The sequence below is a fragment of the Mustela lutreola genome, chromosome 3, assembly GCF_030435805.1.
Source record: "Mustela lutreola isolate mMusLut2 chromosome 3, mMusLut2.pri, whole genome shotgun sequence".
Taxonomy (NCBI): Eukaryota; Metazoa; Chordata; class Mammalia; order Carnivora; family Mustelidae; genus Mustela; species Mustela lutreola.
In genome coordinates, this window is record NC_081292.1 from 55,626,153 (window position 1) to 55,646,991 (window position 20,839).

Sequence of the window (20,839 nt, forward strand, 5' to 3'; positions counted from 1 at the left end):
TACGAGTTACCTTTCAAAAGCTCAGATCTCATTCTGCCATTCTGAAGTTTAAAAGTCTTCAGTGGATCCCTATTATCTAGTCACAAAAAACCAAGTCAACATTCCTCAAGTTGGCAGGTAAGGCTTTCTAAGATCTGATCACAACCTAACTTCTAAACACTCTACACTCAAATCTCCATCTAAACTTAATCCACAAAGGGCCACTGACTTTTAATGCAATTCCCAAGCTCCCTGCATTGAATTAGTTGCTTTCTCTAAACATTTTTAACTGTTATTATCAGCATTATTCCCTTGTGTTGTAATTTTTGAAGTCGTTATCTTTTCTTCAAAACTGTGAACATCACAGGATTAGGACCCAGTCTGGAAGGCTGGTGTTTTTATACTGATGTTCGATACCTAACAGCTTACACATAGCCACTAACAAGCATTTCATAAATGCATACAGTATTGCATTGAAAACCTTGGACTCCAGCCTTGACTCAAATAGCCTTCTATTCCCTTTTATTTGCCTACTTAAGACCTACCATTCTTCAAAGCCCTATAAAATTGTAATTTTTGTTTCAGTCGCTAGAGTTCTTAGAAAATATATGATCCATCTTTGAGTTGGCAGGTTCAGATGCTTAATAAATGTTTAACTGAACCATTAAGGAACAGAAGTTGAGATTTACACAGATCTGGAGAGCTGATTGTAAACTTGCCAATGTGTGCACATTGATCATTTTAGGAGATGTTAATCACTCACCAGTCTTAAGGTTAATAGGCAGTAATGATTATATATTATCTTACACATATGACAGTCAGCAATTAAAAATGTGCCAAATATGAATTTGTAATCTCAGTGCTTACATACTTTACTTTCTAACTGCCTTACTGAACTGAACTTTATATATCTCTTCCAACTTTAGGACTCATAGGACTCATAGAATTTTATTAATTTTATTAATTTTATTAATGAGAGAATACGAGGGGCCAAGTACTAGATTGACTACATTAGATCACAGTGAGCTGAAGGAAAGATAGACTCTCTGACTCTCTGCCCATGTCATTGCAAATGGGAAGATTTTATTCTTTTTTGTGGCTGAATAATATTCCATTTATATGGTATACACACACACACACACACACACATATAGCACATCTTCTTTCTCAATTCATTATTTCATGAGCATTTGGCTCTTTCCATAATTTGGCTATTGCTGTTAATGCCGTTGTAAACATCAGGGTGCATATATCCCATTGAATTAGTATTTTTATATTCTTTGGATAAATACCAAATAGTACAATGCTGGATTTTAGGGCAGTTTTATTATTTATTTATCTTGGGGGGGGTAGATAGTTTTATTTATTTATTTGTTTGTTTGTTTGTTTGTTTGATGGAGGTAGAGAGCGAGAAAACAGAGGAAGGGGCAGAGGAAGGGGGAGAGAGAGAGAGAGAACTCAAGCAGACTTCCTACTAAGCATGTGCCTGATGTGGGGTTTCATCCCAGGAACCTGAGATCATGACCTGAGCCAAAATCAAGTCAGACGCTCAACTGACTGAGTCACTGAGGCACCCCAAGGCAGTACTATTTTTAACTTTTTTGATGAACCTCCATAATGACTTCCACAGTGGCTGCACCAGTTAGAATTCCCACCAATAGTACCCTTTTTCTACATCCTCTCCAGTATCTGTTATTTTCTGTGTTGTTTCTTTTAGCCAATCTGATAGGTTTCAAGTGATATCTCATTTGTTGTTTTGATTTGTATTTACCCAATGATGAGTGATCTTGAGCATCTTTTCATGTGTCTGTTGGCCATCCGTATGTCTTCTTCAGGAAAGTGTGTATTTATGTCTTCTGCCTGTATTTTAACTGGATTATTGATTTTTGGGGGTGTTGAGTTTCGTAAGTTCTTTACATATTTACTAACATTATAACATAAATATGTAACATTCTTTACATATTTACTAACCCTTAATCAGATACATCATTTACAACTATCTTCTCCCATCCTGTAAGTTGCCTGTTTTGTTGATTTTTTCTTTCACTGTGCAATAGCTTTTTATTTTGATGAAGTCCCAGTAGTTCATTCTTGTTTTTGTTTTGCTTGCCTCCAGAAACATATCTAATAAGAAGTTGCTACAGCCAATATCAGCGAGGTTACTGCCTGTGTTCTCCTCTAGGGTTCTGATGGTTTCCTGTCTCAATTTTAGGTCTTTCAACCATTTAAAATTCATTTTTGTGTATTTTATGAGAAAGTGGTCCAGTTTCATTCATTTGCATGTTGCTGTCCAGTTTTCCCAGGAACATTGTTGAAGAGACAGTCTTTTTTCCATTGGATTGTTTGTTCTAGCTCTGTGAAAAACGCTAGTGGCATTTTGATACAGATTGTATTAAATGTGTAGATTGCTTTGAGTAGTATAGATATTTTAACAATATTTGTTATTCTAATCCATGAACATAGAGTGTTTTTCCATTTCTTCATGTAATTTTCAATTTTGGTCACCAGTGTTTTATAATTTTCAGAATACAGACCTTTTACCTCTTTGGTTAGATTTATTCCTAGATATCATATGGTTTTTGGTGCAATTGTAAATGGGATTGATTCCTTGATTTCTCTTTCTGCTGTTTCATTATTGGTGTATAGAAATGTAACAGATTTCTGTACTTTGATTTTTGTATCCTGTGACTTTACTGAATTCATGTATCAGTTCTAACAATTTTTTGGTGGACTCTTTCAGGTTGTCTACATAGAGTATCATGTTATCTACAAATAGTAAAAGTTTGACTTCTTTCTTGCTGATTTGGGTGATTTGGGATTTTATTTCTTTTTGTTTTCTGATTGCTGAGGTTAGGACTTCCAGTACTTAGTTAATAACAATAGTAAGAGTGGATAGCCCTGTCTTGTTTCTGACCATAGAGGAAAACTCTCAGTTCTTCTCCCTTGAGGATGATATTAGCTGTGAGTTTTCCTTATCTGATCTTAATGATGTTGAGGTATGTTCCCTCCATCCCTACTTTGTTGGAGGTTTTTGTTTTTTTAATCATGAATGGATGTTGCACTTTGTCAAATGCTTTTTCTGCATCTCTTGAGAGAATCATATTGTTCTTAAAGCAAGATTCCATAGGATTAGTGGGACTGAAATAGCTCCCAGCAGTTAGAAAAAGAAGACACTTTTCTAAGTAGGGGCAGTGAGATGAATGCTAGCACCACAGCATGATTACAGAGCCTGTCCTAGTGAAGGAGAAAGGGCTTGTCATAGTTCTCTTTCTATATGTGCTTATTATTGTTAAACTTTGGTTTACTCATATCTGGCCAGGTTTCTACTAAACCTGTGCCTTTTTTCTTTGAGGACAATGGTTTCTAATACTCCCATGCTTTGATAGCAATTTTGTGAGAATTACTATATTAGTAATTTTTAAATTTGTTTTGAACCCACACCTATGTCACTATTAGATTTACCAATATCATAAGCTTTATAAAATCTGGTTCCTTTATCATGTGCATATAAAGGTAAATCTTAGCCAGATAACCAACCAAGATGTCACAGATGTTGTAGATCATGTAAAAGCTATACGTGATCCTCAGTTGTTTTCTATTAATGGTGCTTATTAAATCAATGACCATCATTGGTGTTGAGTACTATGAGGTTAGAAATGTAGTTTATAGAGATAAAAGGATTCTGCATACCGTGAAGACCATAGATAGGTTTTAATCAGTGAATACTTTAGTGTGAACCTATTTATGCCATGACTCAGTGAACCCTGTGTGAATGTTCAGTCTAAATCTGCCACTTGCTGGCTGTGTGACATTGGATAAATACTTAACCTTTTTATGCCTTTGTTTCCTTATTTCTAAAATTGGGATAAAAATTAGTACCCACACTTCACTGGACTATTATATGGATAACATGAATTGGTATATGACCGGCTGATGAAACAATTCCTGGAACTTAGTAAGCGTTCAACAAGTGGTGGTTCTTATAATCTTATTCAAGTTAGAATATTTCTGTAACAATGACTTCTAAATTTCTACTTTATGCCCTTAAGAACAGAAACAAATAAAAACCTTGAATATTTTAAAATGGCTATAAATTGCTTGATATATGAGAGTGAAATTCTATTAAAAGATGTATAAATGATGACTTTGCATTTAAAACTTCGAAGTGAATCATCAATAACTGTGGTTTTCAAATTTTTATTTATCTATGAATTTTTTTTTCAAATAAATCTTACATAGAACTCCAGTGAGGTTTTGAGCCTTGAGTGTTCTTTATCATCTTGTGCCTATTTTCAGTGGCTTCTGTGTCGTTCTATAAACCCCAGGGTTACAAGGAACAGGGTGTTGGAAAACCACTGCTCAAGTTCAGTGTACTCACTTTACAGATGAGGTAATTCAAGGAGAGGCTAGATCATGTCAGTGTACTGTTATAGAGAGATTGTTGGTCTGGAAAGAAAAAGGTTTCCGTCAGAGTCCTAGCTTTGGGACTTTGAACAAGTCAATTAACTGCTATAGGGCCTCACTTTTATAATTCATAAAACTAGAACTTTGACTTGCGTAATTTTTGAGGTCCATTACCACTGAAAAATTATTTAATGCCAATAGAGGAACGTTAGGATCCAGCTATCCACACCTCTGTTTCAGTCTTCTTTTCATTGCATTGATGTAGGACTTTAGTTTATTTAAAAGAAACATAGAATGGTTGCCATGTATGAAACTTTCTCTCTCATAATAATATTCCTACACACCCAGAGGAGCATGTGCATAACTTTTTGGTCTGTGGCACTATACCAACTACAGGTGGATATGCCACCAGGTTTCAGTGGTTATTCAATGTACTTAATATTGCACATTGAGATTTAGGGAAATCTGCCAACTGTTGAATCATAGAATTCCTGGAACACAGGTTCTTATCATCAATCTCTGGTAACCACACTTTGGTTAACACAAATGAGTAAAATACCAAGTTATGTATCCAGGGTGTGCTGGTAATGCTGGAGAGGGATCTCATGAGTAGAAAATATATCTTCACCTCCAAAATAGGCATCCAATGCTTATATAATTTTGCACAAGATAAAGAATGGGTTTAATAGCTAAGATTTATTTATCATCCTTTTGTAGTGTCCTCCTTTGTTGAGCATTCATGGAACCATAAGTATTTTTAATAAATGTTGCTGATTGTTTGATTTTTCTTATTTTGAGCCACATCAGAGAAATTCTTTAGAGGTATTTCTACAAGTGGGAACCCACAAACACAAGTTTTCTTTTCTAACTCTTCTGTATAAAAAGTACTTTGGAGGCACTTTCATGATACGATTTTGAAATATTTGATAAGAATCATTTTCAATATTATTTTTGGACTGGTCCTCTTTGTTTTTATTCCTAGTGTGCTCTCTATAGTGAATTATCATTAATGTTAATTGTTAAAGCATTTATTTTTTTTTTGTTAAAGCATTTAACTTCTTATTTCTGCTATTATTTATGTATATGGAGACATAATATAAAACACACTATTTTCTGAACGGAAGTTAAATGAGAAACAAAATGACAATACATTAATTAGAGCTGTTTTACTTGGGCTATTCTTGGTCATAGGAAGGACTGGAAAATTAATATTATTATACTTCAATAACCTCAGAAATTTGATTAATAAATTTACAGTTGTTAATTAATAGTACTCTATATTTAACTTAGAATTTTAGCACATGTGAATAGGGTTCAGGATTGAGAAAATAATATATTTTCTTGGTTTTTGGCTAGATACTCTCAACTCTTCTGTTAAACTTGGTTGATTAGGGCCTCTGTGTGGTTCATTTGGTTAAGCTACTGCCTTCCGCTCAGGTCATGATCCCAGGGTCCCAGGATCGAGTCCTACATCTGGCTCCCAGCTCTGCGGGAGAGTCTGCTTTTCCCTCTGACCTTCTCCCCTCTCATCCTCTCTCACACTCTCTCTCAAATAAATAAATACAAATCTTAAAAAATAATAAACTTGGTTGATCAAAATTTTTAATCAAATCTACATTACTTGGATGGCAACCTTAGTGTAGTAGAAAAAGCATGAGCTTTATAACCATGCCAACCTCTGTTTGTATGCTAATTCTGCCAATCATTAGTTTTTTCAGTTAGTCTGTTTGTGAATCTGCTTGTCTGGGATTCTGGGGTGTAGTGGTGGTGGTGATCATTGATATATCGAGTATTGTTTGCCATCAATCATTCTAGGAAAAGGACATGCCTGGGAGGGTAAGAAATGTAACTGTTTTCTGGTTGTTTTTCTTTGTTTCTTTTTCTTTTTCTTTCTCTCTCTCTCTCTTTTTTTAATACAGGAGAAGGAACTCCCTCTTCTCTTTGGAACTGGAAATGAGTTGCTCTAAAAATCTCAGTTAAGAGGACTAGAGAGCTTTTCTAATGCTGAAGGTGACCGTGTGGAAGTAGGGCAAGTGTGAGCCACAGATTCTCATTGGTAGAAGTAGCTGCATCAGAAGAGGAACTGTTTTTAGAGTAGCCAGAGTCTAGAATATTAGTCATGAAATCCTTCAGGCTGAAGAAGTTATATCAGTTAGTACACTTTCACTTATCAGTAGTAGAAAACAACATAAATGAACTTCATCATTAAAGAGTATTTATTGGCTATTTTTAAATGAAGTATAATTGACATAAAATATTCTGTTAGTTTCAGATATGCATCATAGTGATTGGATATTTCCAATCACTGGATATACATTGTGAAATGATCCCTATGATAAGTCTAGTTGCTATCTGTTACCATACAAAGTTATTATAATATTATTAACTATATTTCCTATGGTATATATTACAGGTCTATGACTATTTTATAATTGAAAGTTTGTACCTCTTAATCTAGCTTGTACCTCTGTTTCATCTGCCTCCCCCCCAGATCTCTCCAATTTGTTAACCAATAGTGTGTTTTCTGTATCTGTTTCTGTTTATTTCTTTTAGTTTTCTAGATTCCATATATAAATAAAATCATGTGGTATTTGTCCTTCTTTGTCCATTTCACTTAGCAAAATACCCTGTAGGTCAATCCATGTTATGGGAAATGACAGGATTTTATTCTTTTTATGGCTGAGTAATAATCCTGTATGTGTGTACCATATATTTTTCAGCCACTCATCTATCAGCTTCATTTCTTTTCACTCTACATTTCTCTGTGTGCCATTTGGCTTCATGTTGTGACTTGTCAGTAGCAAACAGAGTTTATTGCTTCCTTCAGATCCAGAAGAATGATCATTCTCTTGTACATAGCCAATTTAATCAAGGCTCTGGCTGTATTTTTATTGGATTGCCTATGAAACAGTTGTTATGACAGTAGAACACCAAGGACCTGAATGCTTTAGACCTTGGCTATTTGAACCAATTACTTTGAACAAGGAAGATCAGATAACCCTTATTAACTTCGTATCTAAGTCTTAGACCAATTAGATTCCAACCTATAAGTGGGAGTGGAATAAGTCCCAGAAATCACGTGTCTGCTAAGTCATGAAGAGGGGGAGGAATTGATAAGATATGGAAATAAAACACAATGTTCATTACAGTAGGAGTGTTCGGAGTTCCAGCAGCCAGAAAAATTCTTCAACACAAAATGTTGTGATTCCTCTCCACAACTAGAGATGGCATATGACCGATTCTCACTAGCTTTACCCAAGAAAGTGGTGAATTCATGAATACCATCATCTCTAGAAGAAAGTCTTGACAGCAAGTTGAAGAGATCAGGTGCAAGAACTGAGGAGTTATTACAGATCATACATTAGATAATACCAGGAGGAATTTCAGAAATAACATGGCAGACTGCCTGAGTGGTTCAGTCAGTTAAGTGTCTGCTTTCGGCTCAAGTCATGATCCCAGAGTCCTGAGATGATTGAGCCCCTCATGGGGGCTTCTGCTCACAAGGAGTATGCTTCTCCCTCTGCCCCTCACCCCACTCATGCTCTCTCTCTCACCATCTTTGTCTTTCTCTCAGATAAATAAAATCTTTAAAAAAATAATGAACTTGTGAGATTAAAAAATAAAAAATTAAAAAAATTTTAAAAAATGAACTTAGCAAATGAGATGAGTTTATCTCAATAAGCTAGGAAGGTAAAGGTTTATATTATAATAATGTGTGCGTAAAAAAGAAAAGCTACTTTATGCTGTGATCATTTCATAGACATACATGTAAAGACCTCTCAAAAGAAAAGGCAAAGACTTTTATTGTAGGAAAAAAATAACAAATGAAATAGAAGTAAAAATTCCAGAATTGAAGAAAGATCTATTTCTGTATTTTATTAAAAAAATATCAAAAATTCCTTTGATTATGTCAATAATAATAATAAACAAATCTAGCATATTTCAAAGAGAAGTTTTTCAAACAAGTATCATCCTAGAAGAATAAAGAGAAAGGGTTTCCAATAAAGGAAGATAATTTTAGGCCACCCTCCAATTTTTAACCCACTTTTACTTTCACCTGACCAATCTCTACTAAGATCTGTAATAACAAGAACATGAGTCCACAATCCTACACGTAGGCAAATTTTAATCAATGTGCCAAAGAAAATAAAAACACATAGCACTCAGGAAACACAACAAAAATCTGACAGCAAGATTGGTCCTATCAAACAAGATATTAATATATTTCAATAATGAACAAATGATGCTATAAAATGACTACTATCAAATACTGAACTGTTTTGTGGTGTCTAGATAGTTATTACAAATATGGGAACACAATAATAACATGTTTAATCTAAAAACTAATAATATACAAATCAAGTGGTTACAGGAGGTTACAGGAGAACTGAAAGTAAAATAGATAATTTATCCCTCTTTGTGTTTCAGAATGACCATTTATATGAGATATATTTACCATTTATATTGAGAAAAAATATAATTTTAACAGTTTTTTTGAAAACACTTTTTTTTGAAGATTTTATTCATTTATTTGACAGAGATCACAAGTAGGCAGAGAGAGAGGAGGAAGCAGGCTCCCTGCTGAGCAGAAACCCCTATGTGGGGCTTGATCCCAGGACCCTGGAATCATGACCCAAGCTGAAAGCAGAGGCTTTAACCCACTGAGCCACCCAGGCGCCCCTGGAAAACACTTTTTAAGAATTACCTTTAATATGACAAAATTACAAAACAAATGAAAAAGAGCACAAGAAATAATAATGAATATCTAACAATAAATAAGAATTAAGGTCTGAAAGTAAAACTAATTGTATAAAAAATATGCATTATATGAGAGACACAACTGAAATAAAACATAGAAAGTTCTAAAATATTTCTTATATAAAATGTACAAACTGTTTATTAAAAGAAAAGCAACCTAAGAATGGATAAGAACTGGCTATTATATAAAAGGAAATGCAAAATGTCAACATGAAATGATGCTCATTTTCTAATAGTAATAGAAATGCAACTTTAAGCTACAATGAGGCATAGATTTTCACATATCAAGACTGGTAAAAATGTTAAAGGCTGATGACATCTGTTGCTGGCAAAGATGTGACAGAATGGGCTCCCTTACTTCCTAGTCAAAGTGTGAATGAATTAAAATTCATCAAATTCATTAATCAAATTCATTAATAAAATAAGATTCATTAAAAATAAATATACCATTTTCTTTAGCAAATTTCAATGAGGGGAAACAATTCTACAGAAATGTAAGTATTTATCTGAAAGGGGATAATACACACATAAAAATATATATGTATACACACACAAAGATGCCTATTATAGCACTGTTTATAGGAGCAAATATTGACTGTTGAATAAAAGAAAACTGTTGAATAAAACTAGAATACACAGGATGTGGAATATAATACAGTCATGAAAAATTGTTCTAGATATATTTGGCCTAGAATGATAGTCACTATACTATATAAAGTGAAAATAATACAAAACAAAAAGTAATGTATATACTATGAATCCCTTTTTTAAAAGATTTTATTTATTTTTTTGACAGAAATCACAAGTAGGCAGAGAGGCAAACAGAGAGAGAGAGAGGGGAAGCAGGCTCTCTGCCAAGCAGAGAGCCCAATGTGGGGCTCAATCCCAGGACCCTGAGATCATGACCTGAGCTGAAGACAGAACCTTAACCCACTGAGCCACCCAGACACCCCTATGAAATTTTTTTAAATGGTAAAAGAAAATACCTTCATACATCCTTCATATGTCATATATATATATATATATGTGTGTGTGTGTGTGTGTGTGTGTGTGTGTGTGTGTATCTCCTTCACATATCCTATATAAGTGAATTTTGAAAGCTTATATGTACATTACATACATTACATATAAACATCGATTTTCTTGAGTAAGGATATTTTCATCAAACTGCTAATACCCGTCACCTCAGGTGGGTGATTATAGTGGGGACAGAGGAGAGAAATTAAAAAGATTTTCATCATACATCTCAATATTATTTGAATAATGGCAAGCAAGTAATATATTTAACATTAAAAGTATTTTTAAGTTATGTTAAAAGTAATTTTTTTAAAAAAAGATAGGAAAACTCTATACCATGCAAACCAAAAATCAAAGTACCATAGTACAAGTAGGGTGAGCAAAAAATTTATTGCCCAATCTAGTACATTTTTAAGAATGTAAGAGGAAGGGGGCACCTGGGTGGCTCAGTTGGTTGAGTATCTGCGTTCAGCTCAGGTCATGATCCCAGAATCCTGGGATGAAGTCCCACATCGGACTCCTTGCTTGGTGGGGAGCCTGCATCTCCCTCTGCCTTTGCCTGCCACTCTGCCTGCTTGTGCTCTCTCTGTCTGACAAATAATTAAAATCTTAAAAAAAAAAATGTAAAAGGAAGCTAACCAATAGGCTGCCACTCTGGTACAATCAAGATTGGTCCCAGAAAACTGGGGTGTGTGGTCACACTATGAATAAAATAAACTTCAGAAGTATTATCAAAGATAACAAAAATATTTTATTTCTTTTTTTTTCTTTCCTAAGACTTTATTTAAATTCCAGCCAGTTAACATACAGTGTAATATTAGTTTTAGTTGTAGAATTCAGTGATTCATCACTTACATATAATACCTGGTGCTAATCACAAGTGCCCCCCTTAATACTCACCACCTGTTTAACCCATCCCATTGCATCAAGTAACCATCAGTTTATTCTCTATAGGTAAGAGTCTATTTCCTGGTTTGCCTCTGTTTTTCCCCATGTTTGTTTGTTTGTTTCTTTAATTCCACATATGAATGAAATCATGTGGTATTTGTCTTTCACTGAATTATTTCACTTAGCATAATACTCTCTAGCTCTATCCACATTGTTGTAAATGGCAAGACTTCATTATTTTCATGGCTGAGTAATATTTCTCTGTGTGTTGTGTGTGTGTGCATACATGTGTGATCCATATAAATCACATCTTCTTTATTCATTCAATAATCAATGGACAGTTAGGCTCTCTCTATAAATTAGTTATTATTGATAATGTTGTATAAACATCAGGGTGTATATATCCCTTTGAGTCAGTATTTTTGTATCCTCTGGATAAATACCCTAGTAGTACAATTGCTGGATCTTAGGGTAGTTCTTTTTTTAGCTTTTTGAGAAACCTCGATACTGTTTTCCAGAGTGGTTGCACCAGCTTGCATTCCTACCAGCAGTGTAAGAGGGTTCCCCTCTCTTTGCATACTCACCAACATCTGTTGTTACCTGTTTTTTATTTTAGCTATTCTGACTGGTGTGAGGTGATATCTTATTGCAGTTTTGATATGCATTTCCCTGACTTTATCAGGGAGTATCTTCTGCTTGAAAAGTTGAGCATCTTTTCATATGTCTGTTAGCCATTTGTATGTCTACAAAGAAGAATATTTTATTTTAATAAAAAATTATTGTAAGGAAATATTCACATACAATATATGGCAATATTAATGTAAAAATTCTTATAAATAAGGCAATCTTCTCTTTCACTTCTGCCTTGGAGAAAGACATATCTTCCTGTATCCTAAAAGTAACAACTTTAAAAATGCACTTGAGATTTTATTCCACATGGCCTCCTCTTAAGACTCAATTTTTATTTAATTAGTTATCTATTCTTTTCCTTGAAACACTGGCTTCTCCACTGAAAAATTCCCATTATATAACAAACATTTCACTTAACTATTCCAAAAGAAAGCAAATAAAGCATTACAGTTATGGAAAGGACTCTGGAGTTAGATGGCCTAGGCATAATTTTTAACATTCACTAACTGTGCCTTTGGACAAATTACTCTGTCTCTTTATGCCTCCATTTTTTCCTTTGAAAGAAATTGTGTATTATATCCCAGTGTAATAATGGAGTAATAATAGCAGTGAATTCAAAGGCTCTTTCTGAGAATAGGAGAGAGAAGTAGTTAAGCTTTGTGTCTTTTACAGAAACACACATTCAACACCATGATTCAAAGTATCACAGGAGTACTTGTTGATCTGTGGATCTTCAGTAACTAGAGCCACACCGGAATCTTGACGTTGGTTAGAAAATATTGTTAAACTTTAAAAGTCAATTATATCATCATTATTACTAAGATATGATTTTTCTCTACTTTTTCTATAAACTTTCTTAGTATTGCCTCAGTGCAATTAAAATTGTTTCTTCCTCCTCCAATCTACGGACTGTGACTGAAAGTGCAACATTGTATCTATAGCATGTTTGCATGCTAGTGCTTGCCATAGAGCCAAATAAGCTCTAAAAATTCCAATGGGGAGAGGGGGTGGATACGGGTAAGTGTAGTCAAAGGTACAAAATTCCCATTATATAATTAGTAAGTCCTGAGAATGTCATGTAAAGCATGGTGACTATAGTTATTTAGTGCTATATTGTATATTTGAAAGTTGCTAATAGTGTAGATCTTATAATTTCTCATCATAAGAAAAAAATTTTAACTGTATAGTGATGGATGTTATCTAGACTTATTGGGGTGATCATTTTGCAATATACACAAATGCTGAATCATTGTTGTATGCCTGAAACTAATGTTACATGCCAATTACATCTCAACTAAAAAGAAATGTCTGGGGCATCCATATGGGTAAGGCAGGATTGGAATGTATGCTGAGCCACTTGATGCAACTTTGTGTGGCAAAATAATGTTGTACTCCTACGTTGGTATTCATCTTATCTAAATAAAAATCACTCTGGGTGGAAAGACCTCATTTAGAAACACTTAGATTTTTAACTAGTTACCATGGCTACAAGGCTAATCATAGATGTAGTCATTAGATGATAACATATTAATCTTCTGTTGATTCCCTATCTATCTTAACAACCCTAAGAAACCAGTCTCTAAAAAGTTTACTTTGCAAACTTTGTTTTCAAAGGATAGGTGTATGTATGTGTCAATATAATATAATATAATATAATATAATATAAATGTAATTATACTATATACAGTGTTACTATATTATATATTACATACATTATATATTACATTATGTACATATATTAATATAGATAGTGCTACTATAATTACTATAATCAGGGAAAATATGTATGTATATGTATGTGTTTTGAAGTTTTTATTTTAATGAAATCCATATTATCAATTATTTCTCTCATGAATCATTCCTTTGTTATTTATTTAAAAAGTCATTACCACTGATGTTGAGCATCATTTCATAAGTCTATTGGCCATTTGTATATCTTCTATGAAAAAATGTCTCTTCATGTCTTCTCATATTTTAACTGGATTATTCATTTTTTGGGTGTTGAGTTTGTAAGTTCTCTATACACTTTTGTATTAAGCCTTTATCAGGTATGTCATTTGCAAATATCTTTTCACATTCTATAAGTTGCCTTTTAGTTTTGTTGATAATTTCCTTCACTGCGCAAGAGGTTTTTATTTTGATGAAGTCCCTATAGTTTATTCTTCTTTTTGTTTCCCTTGCCTCCAGAGACATATCTATTAAGTTATTACAGCCGATGTCAAAGAGGTTACTGCCTGTGTTCTCCTCTAGGGTTCTGATGGTTTCCTGTCTCAATTTTAGGTCTTTCAACCATTTTAAATTTATTTTTGTGTATTTTGTAAGAAAGTGGTCCAGTTTCATTTGTTTCCATGTTGCTGTCCAGTCTTCCCAACACCATTTGGTCATCAGGGAAATACAAATCAAAACCACAATGTGAGATATTACTGGCTAAAATCAACAACACAAGAAACAACAGGTGTTGGCAAGGATGCAGAGAAATGGGAACTCTTTTGCATTCTTGGTGAATACTTACTGGTTCAACCACTATGGAAAACAGTATGGAGGTTCCTCAAAAAGTTAAAAATAGAGATATCCTATGACCCAGCAATTTCCCTACTAGGTACTTACCCAAAGAATACAAAAATACTAATTCAAAGGGATACATGCAACCCAATGCTTATAGAAACATTATCAGCAATAGCCAAATTATGAAAAGAACCCAAATATCTATTGACTGAAAAATGGATAAAGAATATGAGGGGGGAGGGTGTACATACACACACACACATATATAATGAAATATTACTCATCCATAAAAGAAGAATGAAATTTTGCCATTTGCAACAATCTTGCCTTTTGAAAGTGGATCCTCTAGTCCCAGTCAAGCCTTAAGTGATTATAGATGTGGCCAACATCTTAACCACAGCCTCATGGAAGACACAGAGTTAGAAGTACCTAGTGAAGCGCCTCCCAAATTCCCAAACCATAGAAACTATAGAGTAATAAATGTTTGTTTTAAGCTATTAAAGTTTGTAATAATTTATTTTGTCATAATAAATAATGAACAAATGGCTACCAGAGGCTTATTCTCCTCATGTTGAAACACATGAATACAAGTAGGCAAATTCAGTTGGGCAAATACATCTCAAACCTCTGCTGTTGTCCAGTTTGCAAATAGCCACTATCCAAAGCATGGTCTTTTGGTCAAACTCAATACCAACAGTCATGGAAATATTCTCCAAAGGAGGCTATAGGTCACTTAACAGATATCAGGTTCAAATCTTTAGAAATTCATAGGGAAGAGGAGTCTTTACAGATGTTATTAAGAATTTTGACACAAGATTATGTCTTATGCTTGAGCAAAATGGCCATCACAAGTGTCTTTGTAAAAGAAAGCTAGGGGTGGGAATGCAAACTGGTGTAGCCACTCTAGAAAACAGTATGGAGGTTCTTCAAAAAAAAGTCCCACTTTGCACTACTAGGTATTTACACAAAGGATATAAAGATACTGATTCGAAAGGATACATGCACCCTGATATTTACGGCAGCATTATCAACAATAGCCAAGGGCTCCAGGGTGGCTAAGTTGGTTGGGTGACTGCCTTCACCTCAGGTCATGATCCTGGAGTCCCAGGATCAAGTCTTCCATTGGACTTCCTACTCAGTGGGGAATCTGCTTCTCCCTCTGACTCTCCCCTCTCTCGTGCTCATTCTCTCTCTCTCAAATAAACAAATAAAATCTTTTAAAAAATTAAAAAATATGGCCAAATTATGGAAAGAGCCCCAATGTCCATTGACTGATAAATGGATAAAGAAGACACATACACACATAGAATTATTATTCAGCTATGAAAACAAACGAGATCTTGCCATTTGCAATGATGTGGATGGAGCTAGGGAGTATCATGCTAAGCAAAATAAGTCAGAGAAAGATAAATACCATATTATTTCACTCATATGTGGAATTTAAGAAACAAAACAAATGAACATAGAGGGGAAAAAGAGGCAAACCAGGAAACAGACATTTAAGTTTAGTGAGCAAACTGATGTTTACCAAACTGAGGTGGGCAGGAGGGGGGATGGGTTAAATATGTGACAGAGATAAAGGAGGGCACTTGTGATCAGCAACAGGTATTGCATGTAAGTGTTGAATCACAAAATTATGCACCTGAAACTAATATTACATTGTATGTTAACTAACTGGAATTTAAATAAAAACTTGGAAGGAAAAAAAGAGAGAAAAAGGCAGAGGGAGACATGACAGACACATAGCGAAGAAGGTGATAGAATTTCAGACAGAGACTGAAACCATGTGGCCACAAGCCAAGAAACACCAAAAAATGATGGTAGCCAACAGAAGAAAGAAGAAGCAAACAAATGGATTCTCCCCTAGATTCTCCAACTGATCCCTTCCTTTCAGATTTCTGGCATGCAGAACTGTGACTAAATAAACTTCTGTTTAAACTTTGGTAATTTGCCACAGCAGCCCTAGGAAACAGATATATCCTCTGATGGGGTAGAGGGAAGAGTTGAATATTGGCTGAAAATATTATCTAATTTAGTTTAGCATCCCTTCAAAAGATAACCAAAAAATAACATCTATACCCCCAATGTTTATAGCAGCAATGTCCACAATAGCCAAATTATAGAAAGAGCCCAGATATTTACAGATAAATGAATGGATAAAGAAGATGTGGTATGTGGTGTCTGTGTGTGTGTGTGTGTGTGTGTGTGTGTGTGTGTGTGTAGTATTACTCAGCTGTACAAAATAATGAAATCTTGCCATTTACAATGATGTGGATTGAACTAGAGGGTATTATGCTGAGTGAAATAAGTCAATCAAAGAAAGACAACTATCATATGATTTCACTCATATGTGGAATTTAAAAAAAAAAGGAGCACAAAGGAAGGGAGGGAAAAATAAAACAAGATGTAACCAGAGAGACAAACCAAAAAAGACTCTTAACCATAGGAAACAAACTGAGGGTTGCTGGAGGGGAGGTCGGTGGGGGGATGGGGTAACAGGGTGATGGGCATTAAGGAGGGCACATGATGTATATTGAGCATTGGGTGTTACATACAACTGATGAATCACTGAACTCTCTCTGAAACTAATAATACACTATATGTTAATTAATTGATTTTAAATTTAAAAATATATATAACCTTGGGGCGCCTGGGTGGCTCAGTGGGTTAAGCCGCTGCCTTCGGCTTAGGTCATGATCTCAGGGTCCTGGGATCGAGCCCCGCATCAGGCTCTTTGCTCAGCAGGGAACCTGCTTCCTCCTCTCTCTCTGCCTGCCTCTCTGCCTGCTTGTCATCTCTCTCTGTCAAATAAATAAATAAAATCTAAAAAAAACAAAAATATATATATATATATATGTATATAAAACCAGAAAATTTTTAAAAACTATGCATTGATACTACCAAAAGAAATGGGCAAATGAACATGTAAATAAGCAAATGAATACATAGATAAGGAAAATGAAGAATTCAGATCAAAGATCAATTACCTATGAAAGCAGTAGAAAATGTCAAATTTTTCTTCATAACACTCCCTAAGAAACTGAAGTAAAAAAATCTAAAAAATAATACAGTGTGAGGAGAAGAGATAACAGAGAAAATGAAGGTGAGCTCTTTGGATTTAGGGGAAAAATAGAGAATAAAATGAAAACCATAAATAAGTGCCCTGTTAGAACAGGCACATGGAAGACATGGTAGAGAAAACCACAAAATATGAAATTTTAAAAAAATCAAAGACAAACATATAAAAAGAAAAGATGAAATAGAAAATCCATTGTAAACACAATTAGTGTTTCTGAAGAAGATACTGTTAAAGGTGTAACAGAAAAAATTCAAAGAAGAAATCTATACTGAAATGAAAGACATGTTAAGTCTACAGATTGAAAGGATGTTATGTATTTTTAGAGCAATTTATGTAACACCATGTTTTTTGTTTTTTTTTTTAACACCATGTTTTATACTGGAAAATATTGCAGTTCGCAGTCATTGTGATCCTGGCTTTTCTCTTTTGATTTTCCATATCCTTATTAAATATGATGAAATCTTCAAACATGTCATGATGCTTATAAGAAATTATTATTGGTAAAGTAAATCAAGTAAAGTGACTCAAGAGATGGATATCTAAGGTTCTCTTCAACTCTGTGATTCTATTAACCTTAGTCTGAGCCATCCTTCTCACCAGGCTTGAATAAAAACAGTTTCAGAAACTAACTGTAATTGGCACTCATATACCTGTTAACATATTCATAAAAAACACTGAAGCCAATAATTATTACCTCTATAGGAGTCAATCTTTTAGTGTAGAATAAATCTTTATATACTGTAGCAAACAGTATATATATATATATATATATACACTGTAGCAAACAGCATACATTTAGCAAACAAACCAACTGGCATAATATTATCTTTCTTATGTTGTACATACATATAACAACATATGACTACATATAAATGAGTCGTTTTTAAACTCATTGGAACAAGGGCTTAACCAAGTGGTTTTTCATATATTTGTGTGCCATGCAATTTGTTAAAATGATCCAAGAAATGAGTGCTAATTCTGTGATGTATTTTTGTATAATAATTTTGATAAATTGGAAAACATGCACATTTGTCTATCTTCTTTTTTTCCTAATGTTTCATATTTTTATTTAAATTTCAGCTAGCATACAGTGTAATATTAGTTGCAGTCTTGGAATTTAGTGATTCATCACTTAATAAAACATCCAGTACTTATCACAAGTGTATGATGCCTTAATGCCCATCACCCATTTATCCCATCGCCTGCCCACCTCCCTCTATCAACCCTCAATTTGTTCTCTAAAGTTAAGAGTCTCTCTTATTTTTTTTAGTAATGGCACAGCAAAAATGAAATACTCCATGTTTTATCAGAGAGAAATGTATATATGATTTATTGGGGTTTTTTGAAGTTAAATGGAAATCCATAGGAAGATAATTTAATAGGAAAATGTTAATTCTTCACTACCTCTTCAGGAGTGTGTATAATAGCAACATGAAGTTAGTTACAGGAAAATATATCCATTTGCACCTAAGATATTTGCAGTATGACTGGGGAGGTTGGTACTAACAAATATTTTGTTTACAAAGCATACTTTTACAAAGGTAAGAAGTGATAGAAAAGTGTCCAAGGGATGATGCAATATCTTCCCTTTATATCAAATGGCACAAGAAACTGAAACTGTTTCTTTTACTCCTCGGGCTTAGTAGGGACCGTGCACACTGACTGATAGTAAGTGTCCAGTGGTTAAATGAATGTTCACACACTCATTCCTACATAAAGCAGATAGTAAATACAATTAAAGTCAGGATAAACCCAGAGACCATTCATACTTTTCACTGGTGACCAGGGTAATGCACATTTTTCTGAAAGGCAGGTGAAGACTAGAACCCCAAGACTAAAGCTTGCCATTACTCCACTTACCCTGTTTCTTTAGTGACAACATACAGGCTGTGATTGCTTCAAGTACTTCTGGAAGCTCTGATAGCATAGAATTGCTAGTTTGCTTGACAAAACCAGTCTAATCCTGTGTATAAGAGAATCCGAATCCTTAGGAAATTCTTCCTAATACCTCAACTAAATTCCTGATTTGGGTAATCCCCACCTTCTACTACTACATTCCTTAGAAATGAAAAATTAACATGGCTTGTCTGCCTTCCTACTCCTACATAACAATACACACACAGTCAATCCCATTGTTTATTAGCAAAGTTCTATCTCAAGCATCCTAGACAAATTGGGTTAGTAAAAATGCTGCAAAATAAATTTCAGCTTCACTCTCTCTGTCAAGAGGTTTTCTCTTATTCTTATGTAAATTCTTTTTGTTGCTGTTTTGTAGTGGCAGGAAATTGGACTGGAGAACCTCTTAAATGCATCTCAACATTATGATTTCAGAATTTATTGTGCTTTGTCTACATAGTATAACTTCTAAAATAGGCACTTCTATTTCCCCAATGAACCAGAATCTCACAGTGACTTCTGGGATTAAATTAGGGAGTCTGGGGAAGCTCTAAATATGTGAGGGTTTGTGTCTATACTGGTTTATTCTTTAACTGTAGAAAACTATTCTTTATGCCTAGTCAGCTGAGCCATGCTGAAGTTATTTTCCTTAAAATGCACATATTAAAAGCAAGTATTATAACGTTGTTTTTAAAATTGCTACATATTAGAAAAGTCCCCAATTTAACCATACTATTATATAATTACTCTTTACAGGACACCATGATAAAAAATCGTACCAATTGCCCGAGCAATGAACCTAAAGTTTTAAAAAAACATGCATGTGATGATAATAAGGTAATAATAATTTTTTGGGATTTATATGTCATTTAAACTTGATTTTATAGAAGTTTGTATTATTTGTTAAGTATTAGATAATTATATTGATTATATTAATAACATAATCTTTTCATTTTAACCAGATAATTCTCACTGACCTATTAAATTATACTATGGTCTTCTTTTATACCTTGATTTTATAAAAAATCCTATGTTTATTCAGTAAATTTTTTTTTCTATTTTAGCATTTCAGTTTTCACTTTGGAAAATGCTAGAACTGCTGAATTCAAAGATACACTTCCCTTATTTGTGACATTTTTGTGCAGGAAAATCCTTGTTAGAGTGACTGCTTGCACACACACACAAACATAAGTCATGGGAATAATTTACTTTTAGGCCTTTGAAATTTCTTCCTTCAATATTTGCTTATCTTCAAACAACGACTGCTTCTGGTTGGTGCAATACTACAATTTACAAAACTTACAACCAAATTTTGTATTAGTTCCTTCTACAGAAACTAGTATGATATTCAGTCTTTTTTAAACTCACAGTAGCTGAGTTAACCTCATAGTATCACATTATATATTCATAAATTCTTTTTATTCTAATTTCTTACTTTAAATATTTGAAAGGCTTGTTTGAGGTGAAAAATGGACCTTTTTTTTTTTCTAATTGCCAGCTATTCATCCATAACTCAACAGGTACAAAAATAATAAGAAGAGAAACCACATACCTTCCACTATTGTCACCTCCCGAAGCCCTCTCCTTTGGTTGACTCATTTAAAATGGAATAATGCTGTTATAGGTTCATCCATAAGTGATAAGATCATAAATTTATATTATGAAGAAAGGAGACTTCAAAAA

The 20,839-nt window shown here is 34.0% G+C and overlaps 1 protein-coding gene across 1 annotated transcript in view; it reads left to right on the forward strand.

The window, feature by feature from the left end:
- The window catches only part of IL7 (interleukin 7), a 53,357-nt gene that overhangs the window by 21,020 nt on the left and 11,498 nt on the right, over positions 1-20,839 (forward strand). The window contains exon 3 of the mRNA XM_059166166.1: positions 19,913-19,993. Coding sequence (XP_059022149.1) covers positions 19,913-19,993 — 81 coding nt within the window. The remainder of the gene's footprint in view (positions 1-19,912; positions 19,994-20,839) is intronic.